The sequence below is a fragment of the Eschrichtius robustus genome, chromosome 5 (assembly GCF_028021215.1).
Source record: "Eschrichtius robustus isolate mEscRob2 chromosome 5, mEscRob2.pri, whole genome shotgun sequence".
NCBI classification, from domain to species: domain Eukaryota; kingdom Metazoa; phylum Chordata; class Mammalia; order Artiodactyla; family Eschrichtiidae; genus Eschrichtius; species Eschrichtius robustus.
The window spans coordinates 28,669,859-28,691,935 of record NC_090828.1 but is presented as its reverse complement, the minus strand read 5'-3'; the positions used below and the strand labels follow the sequence as shown (position 1 = coordinate 28,691,935).

Sequence of the window (22,077 nt, the reverse complement as noted above, 5' to 3'; positions counted from 1 at the left end):
TCAGGCAGGTCTCCCAACTTTACTAGTGAATTCAGCATGAAACATTATTCTTTCTTAAAAAATATTATCTGTCCTTTCCTACTTCTCTTTCTCCTCCCATGGAGTCAAGGACATTTTTTTGGAAAATTCCTTCACTCTACTCTTATGTCTATAAGTAATAGAATGTTCCAAATCCTGGAAATGGAATTAGGTCACATCTTTTCTTTTTCCTTTGCACCTTTTCCCTAGGACTTACTTCTTTTAGAAGGCTTAGCTTGAGTACTGTACCAAAAAAGAGCAGAATGAGCTCAGATGCAAGGCAGTAAACTCCCTTCCCCTTTCTTTTTATTTCTTTTTATTTATTTTTAAAAATATCTTTACTGGAGTATAATTGCTTTACAATGCTGTGTTAGTTTCTGCTGTACAACAAAGTGAATCAGCTCTACGTATACATATATCCCCATATCCCCTCCCTCTCCTTTCCCCTTTCTTTACTGAGTTTGCATCTGGTCTGGGTATCTAATCAAAAAGAGTGCCCAGGGTTGGAGCTCAATAAACCTTAACTACTTACAGTGGCTCTAGCTTTTAGTGAGCCTTACACCCTACCTATAAATGACCTCTATGCTCTGGGGTAAATTAACTCTTTTGGATCTGTCTGATTCCTTTACAATGATCTGATGGGTCATTTATGAAAGTATAATAGTGCCCTAGAAATGTCACACTACCACCAAAATACATATACATCCATGGGGAGTCTGCAGGATGCTGGGCACGGTTCCAGGTGCTGGGGTTATGGGTGAACAACTCCGACAGGCCCTGTTCTCCTGGAGCAATGACTTCCTGAGAGTATTTAAAGGCCAAGGAAAATGATCACAGTCACACTGGTCAAGGAAACCAGATTAAAACCATCCTCTTAAGGAAGAGGGGAGCAATTCGTTGGTGGATGGGCCACTGTTAATAAAAATTCCACCTCCCTGAACTAGGATACACATTTAAGAGTGGGCAGGAGGTTTAAAAAAAAAAACTCCTAACCCAACCCAAAAGATAATGGGAATCATCTGTTCTGCTCTCATGTGCAAACCTATAATTTATGGAAAGATGGGAAAGAGAAAGTCCCTGAGGAGACCCAGCCAAGTTCTGTGGTGAAAATTCAACTGTACTCGAAGCTCAGACTGGAAGAGGTGGGGGTGGAGAGGAGCAAGAAGCCACAGGAAAAATAACATGTCCCGAGGCAGCCAGCTCCCTCTCCTTTCCCACTTCCAATGCCACTCCTGGGCCAAGCTGCCCTCCTCTTCTCCTCCTGCCACCTCCAGCCCCTCCCCATTCACGGTTATTGCTTTTTCCTCTTTATTTTTCATTCATTTTTTAAGAATCCCAAGCTGGCTGTAGTGCTCATTAATTCCTGTCACAAGGTAATGTCAACAGTATAAATTATAGGGCATCCTAGGAAGCAGGTAGTTGAGATCAGGTGAGAATGTATGTTATTAAATTAAAATGGAGTTACCAGGAATCTTCAGATTATGGAGAAGAGACCATTTCCTTAAATACATGACTGTGTATACTATGTATTTGCAAATATATTTGTGCACACTAACATATATAGTAATTTACTACTAAAGAATATGCTGTAAGACCTGATAGTAGCAAAGGCCATCATTAAGTGCAATGTCCCTAGCAATATCACCCTACCAAACTCTGATTTTGAATTTCTGCTCTATATCAAGATGGCTACATATTGTCTTTTTTTGCTTCTTCTATTGGGGTATCACTACTTAGCTTTATAATATTGCTTTTAAAGAGTATGGTTATTAACAAGTCAACTACTGTTTTCAATGTATTTTTTAAAATGCCAGTATTAGTGCTGGGCCATTTGAAAACATCTTCATTACACTTAATAATTTGCTAAGGTACTTTGATAAAATTTCAATATATATTTTATTAGTTTCCTTATGAGTCTTGTAAGGTAAATTATTATCCATGTCAGAGATGGAGAAATTGAAGCCGTCTAAACTATAAAAGATTGGTAGTAGAGGTAGAATTAGGATGTGAAATAAATGTCAAATTGTCCAGGGAGGGAATCCCCTTTGTAGCATTTCAGAGTTTCTAATGTCAGTTAAGGTGTTCTTCCTATTCACGGATAGCTAGAACTGCTAGTCAGAATAAAAGGCACAGAGAAAGGAAGCACCTGTGGTCATAGGGTGCATGCTAAAGCCTCATTAGTGTTGTAAATCAGCTGAATCTTGTCAATAATACGGTGAGGGACTTTCAAAAGCAGCATTCACGGAGCATTCACTATATGCCAGGCATTCTTCCAAGTACTTTATGTATTTGTAACTCGCTTAACTTCACCATCTTGTGAGGCAGGTACTTTAATCATCCCCATTTTACAGGTAAGGAAACTGAGGCATAACAGTTTAAGTGACTTGCTCAAGGTCACACAGCTGGAAGGAGTGCAGCTAAGATGCAAACCCAGGCTGTCTGGCTCCAGACTCTATACCCTCAACTACTGTGCTAAGCTGCCTTTCAGAGGGCATGCTGGAGCCACACAGCAGACCGTGAATATTTAAAGGTTTACTGGGAAGTCAGGTGTTTGAACTCAGGACCAAATAGTACTAAAGAGAAAAACAAAAGATAAATGTTGGTGAGGACTTCAGTTCACAAATGCTCACTATGCAACAACAGAGCTTGTAGTAATGCACAGCCCCTTTCGAGTTCATTCTCATTCCTGTCTTCCTCTTCTAATAACTGATTCATTCATTCACCCATGTTTATTGGGCACTTCCTCTTGCCCAGGCACTGTTCTTAGTAGCAGGATGGATAAGATAAAGACTTGCATTCAAGGTTGACTCTTTCACTTATGGATTGTTTTAAAAAGCTCTTGTGAACAGGCCTAAGAACCAAGCAACTCAGGTGACATTTTATTTTGGGAATGCAAAACAGTCTTGGCAAGAATCATCAAACCACCTTTTCTGCTCCCCAGCCTGGGAATTGAGGACACCCCACTGGGCCAGCCCCTCTGGATCCTGGATGTGATGGGTTGGTCCTTCCTCCTAAATGCATCTCTCCTCCCAGTTCAGAGGACTCTTTCAGCACACTGCCCACGAGCACGTGTATCTCATCTTACGTGAATTTTTAATTCACTGCATCACAGTACCTAGCAGTTAACAAATACATGAAAGGTTGTAAAATATAGTCAAGGAGTACTTTCCTGAGAAGCTTATGATCATTTAAGAGTATTCTTTCATTATTATTATTATTGTGGTAAATATATGTAGCATAAAATTTTACCATTCTAACATTTTTAGGTATATCTCATCACTTTTGATTAGTTATACTTCATGGATTACTTTCCTAAACACTATGAATACTGCAGCTTACCCATTTCATGGGTAATAAAATCACCATTCAGACAATGAGCTGGTGTGCTGGCCACAGTAGTGTCTCAAAGACCAGCTTCTCTCCCGTATTGGGAGGACTTCAGTCCTTGTGGTGCCCCTTCCCTCCCCACCCTCGATGGACTCAGAAGCTAGCTCCGAGGTCTGAAGTTTCTTTGCCTCCCTCATCCTAAGCAGCTGAATCAACTTCTCTCTCCACCCCTTTCATTATCCCATTCCATCCACCCCATTGCCATCAGCGGGGTGGAGACTCAGCTTATAAGTGTGCAGAAGAAAACCCCAGAAGCAAGAAACTAGAATAACTTGCTCCTGCTAACAAAACAAACCAGAAAACACAGTAGGGGCCAAGACCTCACAGTCGCTGAGTTCCAAATCCTTCCTTATCCCAAGGAGACAGACTGCCTGCCTCTCTATTCTAAGCTCAGGCAATGTGGCTTAAGCAAACGCATAGGAGGAATTCAAGCCTCAAGATCCATTTTCAGCTTCCCCCAGATCCTCATGTGCCTTTTTATCCTTACTCCATCTTGCCCAGCCAAATGTGAAAGCCTGTGTAAAGACCATTACATGTCTCACTTTGAAAGGACTTTAATGCCCTTATGAACTAACTCCTGGCTGAAATCTTTGGTCCCATGGAGACAGAGAAAGCAGCAGCCAGCTGGAAAACAAAAAAAGAGTTGTTATCTCTACATTAAATTAAACTCAGATCTGCTTAATATCTTGGCCAACTTATGCCACAACTATTTTGGCCCTTTCTGCCACCCCAAAGTCTTCTGCGGCCAAAATGTACCATTGTGCTGCTGTCTGACACTGTGCCAGCAGGCCTGTGCCAAAGCCAAGTAACACCCTTCCTTCTTGGGGTTTTGGGATAGCAGGGGAGGGTTGCTAATTCCTTTTGTGACCACTGACTAAGAGCTGAGTGGCCAACAATTTGGTAAATTATATACACACCTAAAATGTCAGCTGCATCAGAGATTTTTGCTCTCTGTCTTTCCAGTAGCTGGGGGGAACCTTTAGGCTAAAGGCAATTCTAGAAGAGCTGGGTTTCCTAACCACATTCTGTGGGAGGGATGCTAGCAGAACTCCAAACATGCAGGATCCCGAGCAGCAAAGAATCATCTTTGATAAGTGTATATGCCAATGATTCAGACCAATGGAAAGGGATGGGAATTAAAATTAGTCACAGTTATGAAAACACACACACACACAAGAGGAGAGAGAGAAGCTCTACCACAGAAGTCCTTTTTGGAATCAGACTAGCTGTAAATACAGAAACACACGCGGACACAGGTCAGCCATAGCTATGAATGTAGAATGTGTTAACTCCAAACTTTTGAAACACAAAAAGCGAATTCGTAGTGTCACAAATCCATATGTATTTAGCCTGTATTCCTTTTTGGACTATAAGTTAATATATTCTGTGGGTTATCCAGTTCTTTGTTCTAGAAATTTGCTGTTTTGGACAACTACAGGTCAATGGGTTGGATAGAATGGAAATATTCTGACCACCATGCCAGTGGTCAAAATGGATCTGTAAAAATTTTAGGGGCTATGGCCTGTGTAGGGGAACTGGGTGGGGGGCTGGGCCTGACTACTGTGATCACACTGGCTACACCAAGTGTCCTGGGCTCTGGGATTCGTGCCACGTGTTGGCCCTCTGGCTAGCGATGGGTGCATGGGCACCTTGTTCTGGTCCCCTCTTTGCCATAGTATTCCCTCCCTCCACCCAGTGAAAGACTTGGTGGGGCTTCAGCAATGGTGGGGCTGGGCCTTGCTGCCAGGTGGATCTTGCTACCACTTTGCCTCTAGAAATAGAGAACGTCAGTGCTGGAAGCAGACGGTACAGTGTAGCAGCTCGTGCCCACTGGCGAAGGGAATAATACCTACAGCTACAGAGGTAATCAGGCAGCTGTAGTAGTTGTTATTCATGTTTTGATAAATCTGAAAAATTTCATACAAAATTGAAAAAGCAAAAGAGTATGTGCTAGAACAGGACAGCCTGGGCCCTGGCTTCTCCACTTTAGCTAGATGACTTTGGGCAAGTTCATCCCACTGGCAAAAGGTGGATGATAATGGTCCCGTCTTAGAGGGCTGTTGTGAGGATTAAATGAGATAATCCACGTAGATTTCAAACAAGATCTGGCCTAAAGTAAGCACTCAGTAATACAAGTAACTAACATTTCTTGAGCATATAATAAAAAGTAGCCATTGTTAATGTAATTATTAGTACAACCTTCTCATCTTACAGACAAAGATTTTAAGTGCCAGAGATAGGATGTGACTTGGTAAGGGAAAGACTGCTATTGTTACCTTGGGTAGTAGGTCTCCTGAATGTTCTTTTCTCTTTCTCCTTGACTAAGTGCTATGACATGAGAGTGGAGTGAGCAGGCCCCTGGTCTTCAGTGAGACTGTGCCTTAACCACTCTGGGGGTGAAGCCCGCAGGCTGAGAATCCTGGCCCTTTCTAGCCCCTTCTACCTGCCTGTAGGATGATGAGTCCCTACCCCCAGCAGGCAGTAGGCAGAGAAAGGAGAAAAAGGTGAAACTCCAATCAGCAGTTTTATTACCCGCCATTGCCTAGACTTTCTCTGCACCCTTGACCTCTCCTCCAGCCAAGAATCCATTCACAGTATCCTTCCCTGGATTTCCTTTTCTCATCAGGTCTACACCTTCCCTTATTAATGCCCCAACTTTTTTTTTTTTTTTTTTTAATATTTATTTATTTATTTGGTTGCGCTGGGTCTTAGTTGTGGCAGGTGGGCTCCTTAGTTGCGGCTCACCAGCTCCTCAGTTGCAGTATGTGAACTCTCAGTTGTGGCATGCACGAGGGATCTAGTTCCCTGACCAGGGATTGAACCCGGGCCCCCTGCATTGGGAGCATGGAGTCTTAACCACTGCACCACCAGGGAAGCCCTGCTCTATCCTTTTATTGTCTGAGCTGCAGTGGGATCTCTGCTGTTAGCCCCGAGAAAACCAACCCACCGTTCACCAGATAACCTGAGTGACGCTGCCCATCTTAGTAACAAACCCACTAAATGGCATATTCTCTTCCGCATGTTTTCATTGGCCAACTTTTGTGTGCTGGGCATTGCTTCGAACTGCCACTGGATTGTAAGGTATTAGGAAGACAATTTGTGTTTAAGGAATATATGAAATCAGTAATATCTGACTTGTTTTTGTAAGCTCTCTTTTAGGTTGTATTTGTGAAAACGTTTCAAACTTCTATTTTATGACAAGTTGAAGTACCAGTTGACCTTTGGCAAATGGAAATCTTGCATTTGTCACTTAGAACTGAAGGGGCTAAGATCTGGCTCTCCTCCCAGGTTCCTGGCTGAGCCCAGAGCTTGGCTGCTTTCTGCAAACTGGCTGGGAAACCCCAGAAGGTAGATACAGGTAGAGTGGCTTCCACAACTTAATCGCTTCTCAAGGATTCTATAATCATGGAACCAGAGTCCTAGAGCTGGAAAGGGCTTTAAAAATTGCTTAATTCAACCTTTTCACATCACAAATGAGGAAACTCAGGACCCAAGAAGTGAGGCGATAAAGGCAGTTTTTATCCAAATGCACCTGTGATTCTCCTCTTGGGAACAGAGGAGCCAAAGCCAGAGAAGAAAGTGGTCCAAAGTTGGATATAATGTATGAAATTGTCATTTAAAGATGCCATATAGCTTTAACCACACGGGTTAACAGGGTTGAGAGTAATCCCTATAAGGGTTAAGTTAAAAATGCGTTTTTTTTTTGTTTTTTTTTTTTAAAAAGAAACTTGGCTTTTATAAGCTATGAGAAGTGATAGGGATGGGGATATTTTCAGAGGTAAGCTGTGTTTCCACTCCTGACTAAGACTTAATGGAACACACGGATTCAGGGAGATGCGTGGGATTTTAACACAATTCAACATCAGTTAATTCTAAGAGTAAAGGCCCTTCAGTCCAGCTCCCTTCCACCTCAGCCTTAAAGGAAGCTAGAAAGCCAATTACACTCGCAGCAGGGCCTCTCCCCAACTGCAAGGGAAGAATGTACTGCAAATCTGTGTGTGCTTTACAAGCTAGTAAAACTATAATTGCAGGTGGGAAGGAACATGGGCTCTCTTTGTTTCTGCCAACATTTCAGTCTGGTAAGCTCCTCCCTTCTATAGTTGCAGAAATAGCGTGGACTCAGTATTTTTTTTTAGCACACAAAATAGGTATTCTATGGTTCTTTAAAACTTACAGAATGCTTTTTGTTAAAACTGAAAAGACATCTGTGCGCAACCCACCAAAAGGGCGTGCATTCTTCAGAGACAGGTGCTGAATGTGCCTACCTTTATTTGGAAGCCAAAACCCACCTTCTGGTTCAAGCTCTGAAGGTCTCTCAGCAAGACTAACAAAGGTGGCGAGGCTGGGAGGGTAATACCTGACTTGCTCTAGCAGAGCCCTAGGGAGGTCTTGTTGCCTGGGGAGAAGGCGTGGGGTAGGGGGCTCTCCAGGTGCAATTCCCCTGTGGGGTCACTGGGGACGTCTGGTCTAGGACCACCCTGGAGGCAGGAGGAAGCTTTGCCTATCAAGGTGCTACTCCATGTGGTGACTGTGCAACTGTTGCTGCAGCAGGATCCTGTGGTCTAGACACCCTTGCAGAATCCGAGAGGCAGAACTGGGGTGTAGCCAGCATTACTTCTGTGGTGACAACTGTAGTCTCGTGTCCACAGATGCAGAGTCTTGGTGCCACTGAAGAAAGCTACAGGGAGCCATTTATAAAAGTCCACATCTCCTAGCAACACTATACAGCTCCTATCTCCTAAGCCTTATGTGTTAAGCAGAGTTCTAAGTGTCATACATGTTAACTCCTCCAAGCCTCATAAACACATTTTGGGGTAGGGACTATTATTGTCCCCACTTCAGAAATGAAGTGCTTCTCGAGGCACCAAGGGAAGTGACTTGCCCAAGGTCACCTAGGGAGTCTGGGGTGAGCATCTGAATGTGGGCAGCCGGTCTCCAGGGCTCCAGTGCATAACCACTGCACCGTTCAGCCCCTCTGCCAATGCCCTGCCCAAGGTTGGGTATCATCACCCCTTTGGAGACCTTTGCTCCGGGCAGAAACTTCATCCCATGTTGGCCTCACACTGGCCTGCTGGTCTCCTAAAAGCTCCTGACAGCCACCTTAGTTTTGATTCCTATTTAATTTTCCACCTCACAAAGCAGTGACAGGGAGGGAGAATCTGAATATTCTTTATGATTTTGAATATGATTTATTATGATTTATTAACCAATAGCTCGAGGAATATGATTTATTAACCAATAGCTCGAGGAAATGTAGGGCTTCCTTGCTGCCACCTGACCTTTGTCTTCAGCCTTCCGAATGTTTGCATTACTGCCCTGACCCTGCAAAGTGACCTGGAATGCTTGCCTGTTTCCTTGTGTGTGTCCGCTTTCAGAGTCCAGCTGTCAGCCTCTGCAAGTCTGTCGGTTAGCATCTCAAGGGTTCGGAATGGGGTCTGCAGCCTTTTGAGGAGCACAATCTAACACTAACCTCCGAATTCCTTCCCGTAATCGAGCATTCATTAGTTTGACGGAACAAAAGCAGGCATTCTCTTTTATAAAGCAGAGGTCAAAACCAGTAGCTGTGTTTTGTTTGGCCTGCAGAGTGTTTAAATATTGAGAAATTTCACATAAAAATACGAATTTCCGGCTTCTCTTGGAAAACGGGAAGGAATGACAGCTCTGGGGCTCTGAGTACCAGCTGTCCCCTTCAGAGGGAGATGCTCTCTCCGGCTTCTCATCATGGCCTGAAGTCTCACCTCAGGCCTGCTTCGGGCGCGGGTGCCACTTTCCTGGCCTCTGCAGGAATCGGAGTCAACAAAACCCTGTTCTGAAGCCATATTTCCCTCCTCTAAAATGTGAACTGGCTTGGTTAGGCTGGTGTACCAGGACAGAACTGGGAGAGCTGGTGTTCCCAGAGGGCAGGTGCTGTGCCTTTTCTCTCCTGTCCCTGCACTTGGCGTGGTAAGTGTCTGGTACATAACAGACATTTTATCACTTTCTTCTTACGGATGAATAAGTGAGTGACTAGCTCTCTGGAAGACAGTGAGTTTCTGACTGACAGAAACCAGCTCCCCAGCTACAGAAGTCCAGGCTTATTAATGCTTCAATAGCTTTTTGAATGACCGAGGCACCCTACACCTTTTCTTTATTTGTTGTGCTATAAAGATCTTTCCTGCTGTCACAAATGAGATTGAATCTTGTTTAAAATTCCAGAAGCAAGTATGTTGATGGTTTACTAGAATTTAGCCAGAAATTAAAATAAAAAACAAAGAACAATGTGAAGAGCTGCCCCCGTCAACCTTACAATCTTTCCTCAGAAAGATGGGGGTGATATTATTGAAAAGCAGCAAGTTCCAAATGTAGATGGAATTGCAGGCCACTAACACATGCAGCCAACGGTTCTAAGACACACGTGCTAATGCAGTCCTGTGAGGCTGCCATGCTTCCTGGCTCCATCTCTTAGAGCATCAGGCGAATGAACTTTGTCTCTCTCTTTTTTTAATTTTATTGAAGTATAGTTGATTTACAATGTTGTGTTAATTTCTGCTGTACAGCAAAGTGACTCAGTTATACATATACATATACATATATATATATATATATATATATATATATATTCTTTTTCATATTTGTTTCCATTATGGTTTATCACAGGATATTGAAGATAGTTCCCTGTGCTCTACACTAGGACCTTGTTGTTTACCCATTCTATGCGTAACAGCTTGTGTCTGCTAATCCCAAACGCCTGCTCCTTCCCACCCCTCCCCCCTCCCCCTTGGCAACCACAAGCCTGTTCTCTATGTCTGTGAGTCTGTTTCTGTTTTGTAGCTAAGTTCACTTGTGCCCTATTTTAGGTTCCACATGTCTTGACTACTGTAAATAGTGCTGCTATGAACATAGGGATGCGTGTATCTTTTCAAATTTTAGTTTTGTCTGGATATATGCTCAGGAGTGGGATTGCTGGATCATATGGTGATTCTATTTTTAGTTTCCTGAGGAACCTCCATACTGTTTTCCATAGTGGCTGCACCAATTTACATTCCCACCAACAGTGTAGGAGGCTTCTCTTTTCTCCACACTCCCTCCAGCATTTGTTATCTGTAGACTTTTTAATGATGGCCAAGCGAATGAATTTTGAAAGTGCTAGAAACCTCCTCAGCCCTCGACACCTGACGAGACAGAGCCTTCTTACAATCCCTCTGGCCCCTTGTAGACCAACCACAAATGTGAGAATGGCTGGCACGAGACATCAAGGGGTAAAATCCCACCGGATGTCACTAGGTTGAAGCAGAATTATAGGTAGCCTCTACTAATTCTTGGCACCCAGGCAGAATACAGGGGTTTGACCATAACCATCAAGAAACACTAGTCCTTTTCTGAGAAAATGAGCCCTCTCAAATTCAGGGCCGGCATGGCTCCGGGCATGTAGTATGTGCTTAATAAATATTTGCTGAATGAATAAATGAATAGAGAGAACACCTAACCAGTTCTCTTGATAGAGAACTGGGCTCATGCTTCAGATGTGCAGGTGGGATGGAAAGACTGTAAACTCTACACCCTTTGCTGCTTTAGGCTCATCACAGACTCCTTCATTTCTGAGGAAAGTGACGTGATACCATCATACTTATACCATGAATGTTTTGAGACAAGCTGTCAAAATCTTGAAGCATGCAGACAGAATTGTCCAAATCAGTAATGATAATTACTCTTCAGAAATGTCCAAGTCAGCAATGAGAATTTTCTCCTGCTTGCCTCCATTCCAGAAACACCATGGGTTAGGTCACTGAGGGGTCTGAAGCTACCAAGGCCTGGAAGTCCTCCTCCCATTGCCCTCTGCCTAGCTCATGCCTATAGAGCCTCACATCTTAATCTAGAATCACAGCCACTAGGAAGCCTTCCCTGACAGCCAAGTTACTGGGCGTTCCAGTTACTATTGCTGTAGAATAAATTACCCCCAAACCTAGTGGTGTAAAACAGTCAATATGTTCAGATTCTGTAGGTCAGGATTTCAGACAGGACGCAGAAGAGACGGCTCGTCTCCCCTGCACGGTATCTGTAGTCTCATCGTAGCCTCTGCTGGAAAGACTTGAAGGCCAGGTGGGGAGTCATTTGGCGGTATCTTTACTCACATGTCTGGTGGTTGATGATGGCTGTCAGCTGGAATGACTACATGTGGCCTCTCTCTGTGGGGTCTCTGCAAGGGCTAGTATGGGCTTCCTTACAACATGGTGGCTGGTTTACAAGAGTGAGCGTTCCCAGAGAGTAGCAGGTTGAAGCTGTATCACTTTTTATGACCTAGCCTTAGAAGTCACATAGCAACACTTCCATGGTCACAGGCCCACCCAAATTCAGAAAAAAAAAGATGCCACTTCTCAATGGGAAGAATGTCAAAGTCTCAGTGTAAGAAGGGAATGTGGGATGGGAGATGCTGTTGTGGATATCTTTGTGAAATATAATCTTCCACACTGGGTTGGATGTGTTTCCTGAGTACCCCGAGTTCAACTCCCCCTGACTTAAAAAAAAAAAAAAATGCTTGTGTGTCTCCCTCCCTAGACTGTGAGCTCAGTGAGGGAAGGGACTGACTTACTCACCTCTGCCTCCTCTGTTGCACAGTGCCTGGCACAGAGAAGGCAGTCAACACGCATTTACTGAACTGAACCAAATAGAAAGGAAGAATCAGAAGGACTCCTGGGGCCCCTTTCATGCTGGCTGTTGGTGGCATGAGGGAAGTTTGACCAGGGCAATAAAAGAAATGTTAGAGAAAAGTACCTAAACACCTTTCTGGGGCCCAAGGCTATTCCCTGTGACTGTATCATGTATGATAAGGGAGTTTTTGCTTCCTTATGTTTCTCACACTGTATATAGGAAATAACTACAAGAATTGTAACTGACTTCATGTATTTCTCTTCTTGAGCTTTTTGGAAATATTTTTTTTCCCCTTTATATCTCTGTGCCATAAAAATGGCAAGTACGAGATGACATTAGCCAAGAGGCTGCCTTTTTTTTATACACATACACTCAGGGTACAGCAGAAAGAACACTGGATAAGGAGTCAGAAAACCTCGGCTTCAGTCTTGGTTCAGTCACTGAGCAGAAGCTGTGTAGCTTTGGTATGCCGGCTAATTTTTCTAAATCTCAGTTTTCTTGCCTATAAAGTGGGTATAAAAAAGGTAGTAACACAGTATACAAAAACAAGATGCTATTACAAAACATGTTGGTTTTAAAATATGTTCACACATTCTTTGACATGCCTCCTTTTAGAAGGTGGAGTCTAATTCGCCCCAGAAACGTGGACCTGACTTAGTGATTATTTCAAATGAACAGAACGTGGAAGTGATGCTGACTTCCAAGGAGAGGTCACGTGGCTTTCATTCTCCCAGGTCACTCACAAGCCAGCCAGCATCTCATGAGGACACTCATTAAGCAGCTCGTGGAAAGGCCCATGTGGGGAGGAGCAGAGGCCTCCCACCAGCAATCAGCACCAACTTGCCAGTTGGGGGAGTCACCCACCTTGGAAGCAGATGCTCTAGCCAGTCAAGGCTTCTTCAGATGATGCAGTCCTGACCAACCAACATCAGGACTGCAGCCTCCTAACAGATTCTGCACCCACACTGCCCAACTAAACTGCTCCTGAATTCCTGACCCACAGAAACCATGGGAGACAGTAAATGTCTACTTTCGTTTTAGGTTACTAAGTTGAGGGGTAATTTGTTACGCAGCACTAGATAACTAATACACAGAACTATGCCCCACTAACCAACCAAAGGTATGGTAGGCATTTGTTTCTCTGATCACATGATGGGTTAGTTTTGAGTCATCGGGAGGGGGCAGGAAAGGGTTTGGATCAAAAGATATTTATGTGTGAGGTGGCAGGCTGAGGGGTCAGGCAGGGGGAAGAGTGCAGTTCCACCTTTAGTAAGAGTGACACTAACCTTACTTTCTATCTTTAAGTAAACTGTCTTTGCAACCAGGCCCTCACGTAGTCAGTATTACAATGCTTTTTTTTTTTTTTTTTTTTAATGAATCTCTCTAGGAGTTAAGCCAGCATTTTATTTATTTATTTATTTTTGGCTGTGTTGGGTCTTCGTTTCTGTGCGAGGGCTTTCTCTAGTTGCGGCAAGCGGGCGGGGCCCCTCTTCATCGCGGTGCGCGGGCCTTTCACCGTCGCGGCTTCTCTTGTTGCGGGGCACAGGCTCCAGACGTGCAGGCTCAGTAGTTGTGGCTCATGGGCCCAGTTGCTCCGTGGCATATGGGATCTCCCCAGACCAGGGCGCGAACCCACGTCCCCTGCATAGGCAGGCAGACTCTCAACGACTGCGCCACCAGGGAAGCCCTACAATGCTTTTTAATACGTGGGAAACAACAATAACACAAACTCCAAATCAACAACAAAACCCAGATGGTTGGAAGTCAAAGTAGACGTGGGGGCCAGGAAAGTGGACTCCAGGAAAGTGATCTCAGTGCTGACCGAGCACCATCCAGGGATGTAGCTGCATCTTCATCTACTAGCAGGCTGTTTATACTCGAGGGCCTCACGGTTGGCTTCTGGAATCCTTATCTCTGAGCTCGTTCTCACCTGGACGACAAGCCTCTCCATCCAACACTCAGCACCCAAGGTCATCTTTCTGACCTGGTTTCCCAACAGGAGCAAGAACTGTGCCCTTGGCTAGCCACGTTTCCTGCCGCAGCCCCCGTCCGCCTTCCCCAGTCCTTCACCGCGTCTGTGGGCCAAGTGTGTGGCTGTAGTCGGGTGTGGGGCCTGGATCTGCAGGCAGGCAAAGTTTTCTCCGGGCAAAGGCTAACCAGCTGGCACAAGGAACAATCTGCGCTACCACCTTGTTAATCATCTGTATTAACCCACTCGGCTAATCGGCCCCATCACCAAAACGCCAGCAGTCATGATCGGCAGGCCTCCGAGGACCGAATGCCTCAGGAAAGGAGTCAGAAGACCCAGGCTCCAGTCCTGGTACTTGTCACTTCTCCCTCTCCCCTCCCCCCGGGATCTGAAACACCGTGAGGCAGGAACTGTTCCCACCTGCTCTCCTGACAACGGTGACTTTCCACTTGCCCTGCTGCCAACCTGCCAATCCTTCAAAGAGCAACTTTCGGTCCCTTCACTTCACCCTGAAACACCCACATTCACTGTTTAAAACCCCCCTTATTCAAAAGGAATGATTTGTTCCCCAAATGACTTATGGTCCTCTTTCCTAACTCATTCACTGGTTGCACCGACCCTGATGAAAGTTGCTAACAGAGATTTAGTGATGTTTTAATGGAGGCCTCATTCCTGTCTCATCCCAGATTATGCTCAGGGGTTTCTGCAGGCTGTGACGGCTGCAGGGGACACAGGCTTTAGCCATGGAGCAACACAGGCGAGCTGTCACGCTTTGTTTTTCTGCTGGTTAAATCCAAATGCTCCTAATTAGTTATCCTGACCGCTAAGGCCGGGGCAGACAATGGCGTGGGGATCAGGGGTGCTGAGGGGCTATGAATACAAGTTCCTCGGGCTCCTGAGGCCTGGGGACCAGTGACTTGGTTGTGGGCACTGAGGCACTGTGTCCCTGGGGGCTGCAGATTCAAAGACATCAGCCCTCGTGTGACTAAAGGTCATCACCTGTTACTTCTTCGGTGAAAGGGCAGCTGTGCTGGGTGCCCACTTAGGCTCAGCCTTTGTCTGCTGACTCTGTGAATAGCACCCACAGATAATAACATTCTCTGATTCTGTGTTTGCTTGGTGGGGCAGAGCCATGCAAAATAACTCGCAAACTTCCTCGAAGAAGTATTCAGCCAAGTATGTTTTTAAAAAGTGGCCTCGAAATGCCTTAAACATCACCTTTTGGTGATCATACTCACTAGCTAGAACACACTAGAAAATCTTCATGGTAGGGCCACCAATTTGCATTATTTCTTCAGGAGCCAATTCTGACAAATGTTTAGGTCACAAGGATGACAATTCCTGAACTCCATGGCTGTGGGGGACTAGAGAAAAAGCTAACTGAAAAGCCAGCTAGCAGTTCAAGAAGGTTTAATGTTCAGAAAGTTTGCAACATTGAACAACCCACTGTTGCTCCAATATGTAAAAAGCGGAGATTTTATTTGGTTTTAGAATTCTGTGCATTATTTTACAAAGTAGCATTTCTTTTTTTGGGTTGTTTTTTCATCTCCCTCTTTTTTGAATTAAAAAAATTTTTTTTTCATTGGGGTATAGTTGTTTTACAATGTTGTGTTAGTTTCTACTGTACGGCGAAGTGGAGTTCCCTGTGCTACACAGCAGGTTCTCATTAGTTATCTGTTTTATACATATTAGCGTATATATGTCAATTCCAGCATTTTTTTTTTTTAATTTATTTATTTATTTTTTTTGGCGTGTTGGGTCTTCGTTTCCGTGCGAGGGCTTTCTCCAGTTGCGGCGAGCGGGGGCCACTCTTCATCGCGGTGCGCGGGCCTCTCACTGTCGCGGCCTCTTCCGTTGCGGAGCACAGGCTCCAGACGCGCAGGCTCAGTAGTTGTGGCTCACGGACTTAGTCGCTCCGCGGCATGTGGGATCTTCCCAGACCAGGGCTCGAACCCGTGTCCCCTGCATTGACAGGCAGATTCTTAACCACTGCGCCACCAGGGAAGCCCAATTCCAGCATTTCTAATGTCATTTTATTTAGGGGCTTATGTTAAATTAATTCGTTTGCTTTTCTTTTAAAGGAAGAGAGTGCGAATGAGTTCAGGATAGTGTATGTATGTGTGTGTATTTATCCATCCATCCATTGATTCATTGACCATTTACATGCCCAGTTGCTTAGTATAAATGTTCATTGCTTTAGCATAAAACAAACAATTCAGACTGTTCTAGGCCCCTCTAGAAAGGCAGTATGCATCTGATTTACTCCTCTCTTTTCAAGGCTCTTGAGGGCTATGGGTCCTCTCCTCTGGCACCCTTCCCACTTCACATCTCTTAGTAAGTACTCCAAATTTCAGACTCTTCCATCTTTTTTTCATAATTAAAACTTACCTATTGAAATCTGTCTCCCCTCAGTTGATTATCCTGTGCTTTCAACTTATTAATAAGACAAAAGAATTTGTGCCAAAATAATAATTTACTCTCCTCAGGTAATATACAGGCATACCTCAGACATACTGTGGGTTCAGTTCCAGAGCACTGAGATAAAGCAAATATCACCATAAAGCGAGTCATATGAATTTTTGGTTTCCCAGTACATATGAAAATTGTTTACACTATACTGCAGTCTATTAAGTGTACAAGCATTATGTCTAAAAAAAAGTGCATGCCTTAATTAAAAAATACTTTATTTCTAAAAACTGCTGACCATTATCTGACAACGCAGGGTTGCCACGAACCTTCAATAGGTGAAAAACACAATATCTGCAAAGTGCAATAAAGTGCAATAAAATGAGGCATGCCTGGGTTTCATATTAACTAGAATCGAATTGCCTTAACCTGGAGGTAGGGGCTAGTTTGAAAAGTTAGGGCCTAGGGAAGGTGAACAATGGGGAAGTCAGCTCCTGAGATGGTCCCACAAGAGGTGTGTGTGTTGGCAGGTGAGGTGGTGAGCGGTGGAGGGAGCAGGTGAGGAGGGGCCACTCTAACCCACCGCCTCACCCCTGGGATCATCCAGTATCCTTTCTCACGAATCGGGTACAAATAGAATCATTCACTGCTTAACTTACATACGTCCCAAAGGTGAGTAACACCAGAAGAGTTAGTCATTTATAGACATTTTAGGTTTTTGTCACAAGAGCACAGGTAGCCACAATTTAGAAGTCAAGTCTGACCGTTCCTTTCAGCAAGTAGAAGGAACTTCAGAAGAAGCCTCCTATCACTTACACGGTCCGAGGAATGACATAGTAAACCATGGCTCTGATTTGCTCCTTAATAGCAACCAGGATCTCTTGAACGCTAACTCACATACACTAATGTATTCTGCTGATAAAACGTGGGACTTTCTTGTCAGTGTTAAAAGAGCCAAAGGGATCTGAGTAAGGAGAAGGTTTGTCACACACTCAACAGGGAAAGGGGAGAACTAATACAAAAAGCTAACGCACTGAGGGTTATAGTATTGTTTCTGCTGTCCCACTGGAGCATATCTTTTTATTGTATTCCTGTTGTAAAGTCTTCCCTTGAATTTCTGATAATGCTGGGTAGACTGAAAATAACGAAACATAAATTCTATTCTACTTTCCCTTCTCAAAGTATCCAAGTGGGAAAAAAGCTCTTAAAAAGCAGCCTCATTTCCCCATTAAAAACACGCACCAACACTGGTCCATTCATTCACATATGCTTAGCCATTGCCTGCCAAATCCTTTCTGAGGAATTGCTCTAACATTTCAAAACACCACCATGCATTCAAACCTCCTGAAAGTTTGCTTATAAGATTTTACGTTTAAAAAAATAGTATATTCTGTCAGATTTACATTCAAAGAGCATAGGTTGAATGTTTTTCTAACAATATCTACTTTGCTGAACAGAAATTCATTTGAAATTCCAAACTTAAATGAATAACTCAAACGGGTGTGCCCTCCTCAACCCCCCACCCAGCTCCCGGGATTTGGAGAGTCTCTGCCCCCACCTTCTTCGCCCTTCCGTGGTCCTGCTACTAGGACAGGAGAAGTATTGATACTTGCTCTATCTTACGTGTTAAAATGCCGCCGCTGATTAGGTAGTGACTATGTGGGGGTCAACTACTACCTTTGCCTGTGCTAGGAAAACCCAGTGAGCAACTTATTTACTGGTGAAATAAAAAGACAGGGGGCTTCCCTGGAGGCGCAGTGGTTAAGAATCCACCTGCCAATGCAGGGGACACGGGTTTGAGCCCTGGTCCGGGAAGATCCCACATGCCGCGGAGCAACTAAGCCCGTGCACCACAACTACTGAGCCTGCGCTCTAGGGCCCGCGAGCCACAACTACTGAGCCCACGAGCCACAACTACGGAAGCCCGTGTGCCTAGAGCCCGTGCTATGCAACAAGAGAAGCCACCGCAATGAGAAGCCCATGCAGCGCAATGAAGAGTAGCCCCTGCTTGCTGCAACTAGAGAAAGACCGCGTGCAGCAACGAAGACCCAACGCAGCCAAAAAAAAAAAAAAAAAAAAAGACAATTAGGGACTCCGCACTGGCATAAGCTACAAATGTTGCCAATAATTGGCAACGCTGAGCACTCACTGGCCAGTGGGCAGGTGACTCCAGCTCCCAGAACAACTAGAGGGAGTCCCCTTTGCTAAGCAGTGTCAGTGAGTGCTATTTATTTCCCAGGTCCAAGTGTACAAAAGTAGAGAGAGTGCATGCAAAGAGGCCAGTGAATTCAAATACTAAGAAGAGGAGAAAAAGCTGTCTTGAATGTCATTTCAGAGGCATTAAGGGAGTCTGAAATCTTCTGCCAATTTGTTGAATTGAGTCTACCTGCTAAAAGTTTTGGGATTGTTACTTTTTTTTTTAAAAATAAATTTATTTATTTATTTATTTTTGGCTGTGTTGGGTCTTCGTTTCTGTGCGAGGGCTTTCTCCAGTTGCGGCGAGCGGGGGCCACTCTTCATCGCAGTGCGCGGGCCTCTCACTATCGTGGCCTCTCCCGTTGCGGAGCACAGGCTCCAGACGCGCAGGCTCAGTAGTTGTGGCTCACGGGCTTAGTTGCTCCGCGGCACGTGGGATCTTCCCAGATCAGGGCTCGAACCCGCGTCCCCTGCATTGGCAGGCAGACTCTTAACCACTGCGCCACCAGGGAAGCCCCGGGATTGTTACTTATAAAAATGAAGACAGAGAGAGAGAAAAAGTTTGCACATTTTTTGCTACCAGAATTCTTTCAGCATCTTTATCTGGGTGGTATTAGTGTTTTGTGTACTACATTATTTTAAGATTAGTGTATATTTACTTAAATTATAAATCCCCTTTTACCATGTTTATTAAAATTTTACCTTTTTTTTCTTTCTGGAGAGGAAGATATCTACATTTTGTTTTTTAAATAAAAGCTAATGGGGAAACTCAAATTCACTTGAGAGAAACTTGTAGAAAGGAATCTAGGCCTTTTGGAAGGATATTTACATTGCCATTATTTGAGATTAATTCTTCAGTTACTTGGTTGAATTTCTTCCTCTCCCCTGCAAAAGTTATAAACTGAAATTCATTCTTCTATAGTTATTTCATATAATAGAAGAGATGCTTTTATAGAGACCTTTGTTTTAGGAGTGAGGACGGGAATCAAATGGGAGAGATAACTTGCTCTAAAACTCCTGAAGCTGACTTGAAACAGGGTGACGTAGAACCCAGACAGAGGCTGAAATGGTACAGGCCGAGCTGGGGCTGGGAGCTGGGTCAGTCAGGCTGGGTTTCCTGCTACCCCTGACACGCTCTGTCACAAAGCAATAGTATGTTTTCCCCCTTCTTGTGTTCTCTTCTCTTACCTATTTGCAAGAACAGTTCAGATCCAGAAAACACGCCAGAAATTTACTCTGAAACCAAGGGAAGATGGGGCGGAGGTGCCCTTCAGTACTGATAGCCTAGATGTAGACAGATCAAAAGCTAAATCCAATTTAACCCACCTCAGGCAGAAAAAGATAATTGAATTAAACTTCCTCTAAATATGATAGGTTTGGGGATCTTAAATCCAGGCACAAAGAACCAGGTTAGAGTGAACTGTGGAGTCAATGGATGGAGGGAGCTCTGGCTGCCCCCGCCCACAGGGAGTTTGATAAGCTGTTGATTGCCTCTATCGCTTTACTACGGAGGCTGAAAACTGATTAAGCTGCTTATGGGGCTCCAACGCTAATGGTCTGGCCCACCAAGAATACTGCTGCCACTGATTTAGGTAAGCTGCTTGGCATGTATGGTTTGATTATTACAATGGGAAAGAAAAAAAGACAGCAGGGTATAGGAAAGCTTTAAAAAAGAAGGCTTTATTATGCCAAATAGCTACACTACTTTGACACCCTAAAATGAATATAGAATTACTGATTCTTTCTCTTCATCTGGTATCAAAACTGATTTTTGAAAGGCTTCCTCAAAAAGTACTCACTCTGGGGTCCACCCATTCTATTTTAAACCACCTTTACAAGAAGATGCCACTGGTGCCTTTAAACATACTTCTCCAGTGATAAGAGTCTCGGTCCTCAGATACTAAGATCAGGTAGAGTCCTAGAAAACATATAAATGTATACTGGGTCTTGTATCCAATTCTTCCCCTTGAACACCACTGGGCAATCATAATTAAAACTGTATCTCTTTCCACTCCAGCCAGCAGATCACTGGTGCTTGATTATGTAGCAAAGGACAGCAGGACTGAAGGAGGGGAAGGAGCTGATATGTGCAAATAGGTTTAAACTGGGTGCACAAGTGGAAATTAAAACCCTAGTATTCTCTCACCCTGTCCAACTAAATGCTCTCGAACTATTTCTACCTTTTAAAATAACCTACCTACTTCTGGCGGGATAAAGAGAACACAAAACTCTTAAGTTTAAATTACTTTTCAAGGTTTTATTTATTTTTTAAGTCTTGAAAAATGAGTGAAGGATCTGAACACAGATTAAGTTGACCTCATTTCTTCTGGGCAAAACAGCAAGAAACAAAAGAACCGAATCACAGCAGTTTGAGACGTTCTGAAAGTGGTCACAATTTTTTTTTTTTTTTTGTAATTGACTCTTGAAAGAATCCACAATATATGGAAAAGAAAGCAATGCTTTCATTGCAGTGTCTGAAAGCTTCATAGGGAGTGAGCTGTTGATTTAAATGGTTAACCAAAGCTTAACATATTCAGAATTTTGGGTTGAACAGACAAAATGTTGGCTTTCTTCCCGGGTGTTAACCTGGTCAGTCGTTAAAAGGATATACGTACACAAATGAAAGTATAAAAAGATGATTTTGACTCTTACATGCTCTGTTGTGTTTTACTAAAATTTAATGTCATCCAACTGTTTGACGTGAGCACAAGTCAAAGAGTTTAATATATTCGTTGCCTTTTATGTCTTTTTTTCCCTTGTACAACTTTTTTTATTGATATAATTCACACACCATGAAGTTCACTCTTTTAAAGTATACAATTCACTGGCTGCTTTTAGTATAGTTTCAAAGTTGTGCAACCATCACCACTAATTCCAGAACATCTTCATCAGCCCCGAAGGAAACCGCACCCCGTCAGCAGCCTCTCCTCACCCCCCGGCTCTCCCCAGGCCCTGGCAACCCTGGCTCTCCCCAGGCCCTGGCAACCACTCACCTACTTTGTCTCTATAGATTGACCTATTTTGGACATCCTAAGAAAAGTCCACATAAAATAAGAATCATAAAATATGTATTCGTTTCTGTCTGGCTTCTTTCAACATGATGTTCTTAAGGTTCATCCGTGCTGTAGCATGTATCAGTACTTCACTCCTTTTCATGGCCGAATACTATTCCATTGCGTGGATATACAACATTTTGTTTATCCATTCATTAGCTGATGAACATCTGGGTTGTTGCCACTCTTCAGCTATTACGAATAATGCTGCTTTGAACATTCCTGTACAAGTTTTTATGCGGACATATGTTTTCAGCCCTCTAGGGTATATGCCTAGCAGTGGAATTGCTGGGTCACAGGGTAACTCTACGTTTAACTTTTTTTGAGGGACTGCCAAACTATTTCCCTAAGTGGCCGCACCACTTTCCATTCCCAGCGGTGTATGAGAGCTCCAGTTTCTCTATATCCTTGCCAGCATTT

At 43.9% G+C, this 22,077-nt stretch overlaps 1 protein-coding gene across 13 annotated transcripts in view; it reads right to left on the bottom strand.

Moving 5' to 3' along the window:
• Nucleotides 1-22,077, bottom strand: part of PLEKHM3 (pleckstrin homology domain containing M3) — a 203,709-nt gene that overhangs the window by 64,713 nt on the left and 116,919 nt on the right. The window contains exon 7 of one of the 13 annotated variants that reach the window (XM_068544580.1): nt 3,961-4,029. The exons of 9 other annotated variants lie outside the window; for them this stretch is intronic. In XM_068544580.1, the coding sequence (XP_068400681.1) occupies nt 3,976-4,029 (54 nt within the window). In that variant the 3' untranslated portion in view covers nt 3,961-3,975. Of the gene's footprint in view, nt 1-3,960; nt 4,030-12,451; nt 12,536-15,549; nt 15,965-21,587; nt 21,850-22,077 lie in introns of those variants that run through there. 3 more of the 13 variants (XM_068544579.1, XM_068544578.1, XM_068544581.1) reach the window with 3 other exon arrangements.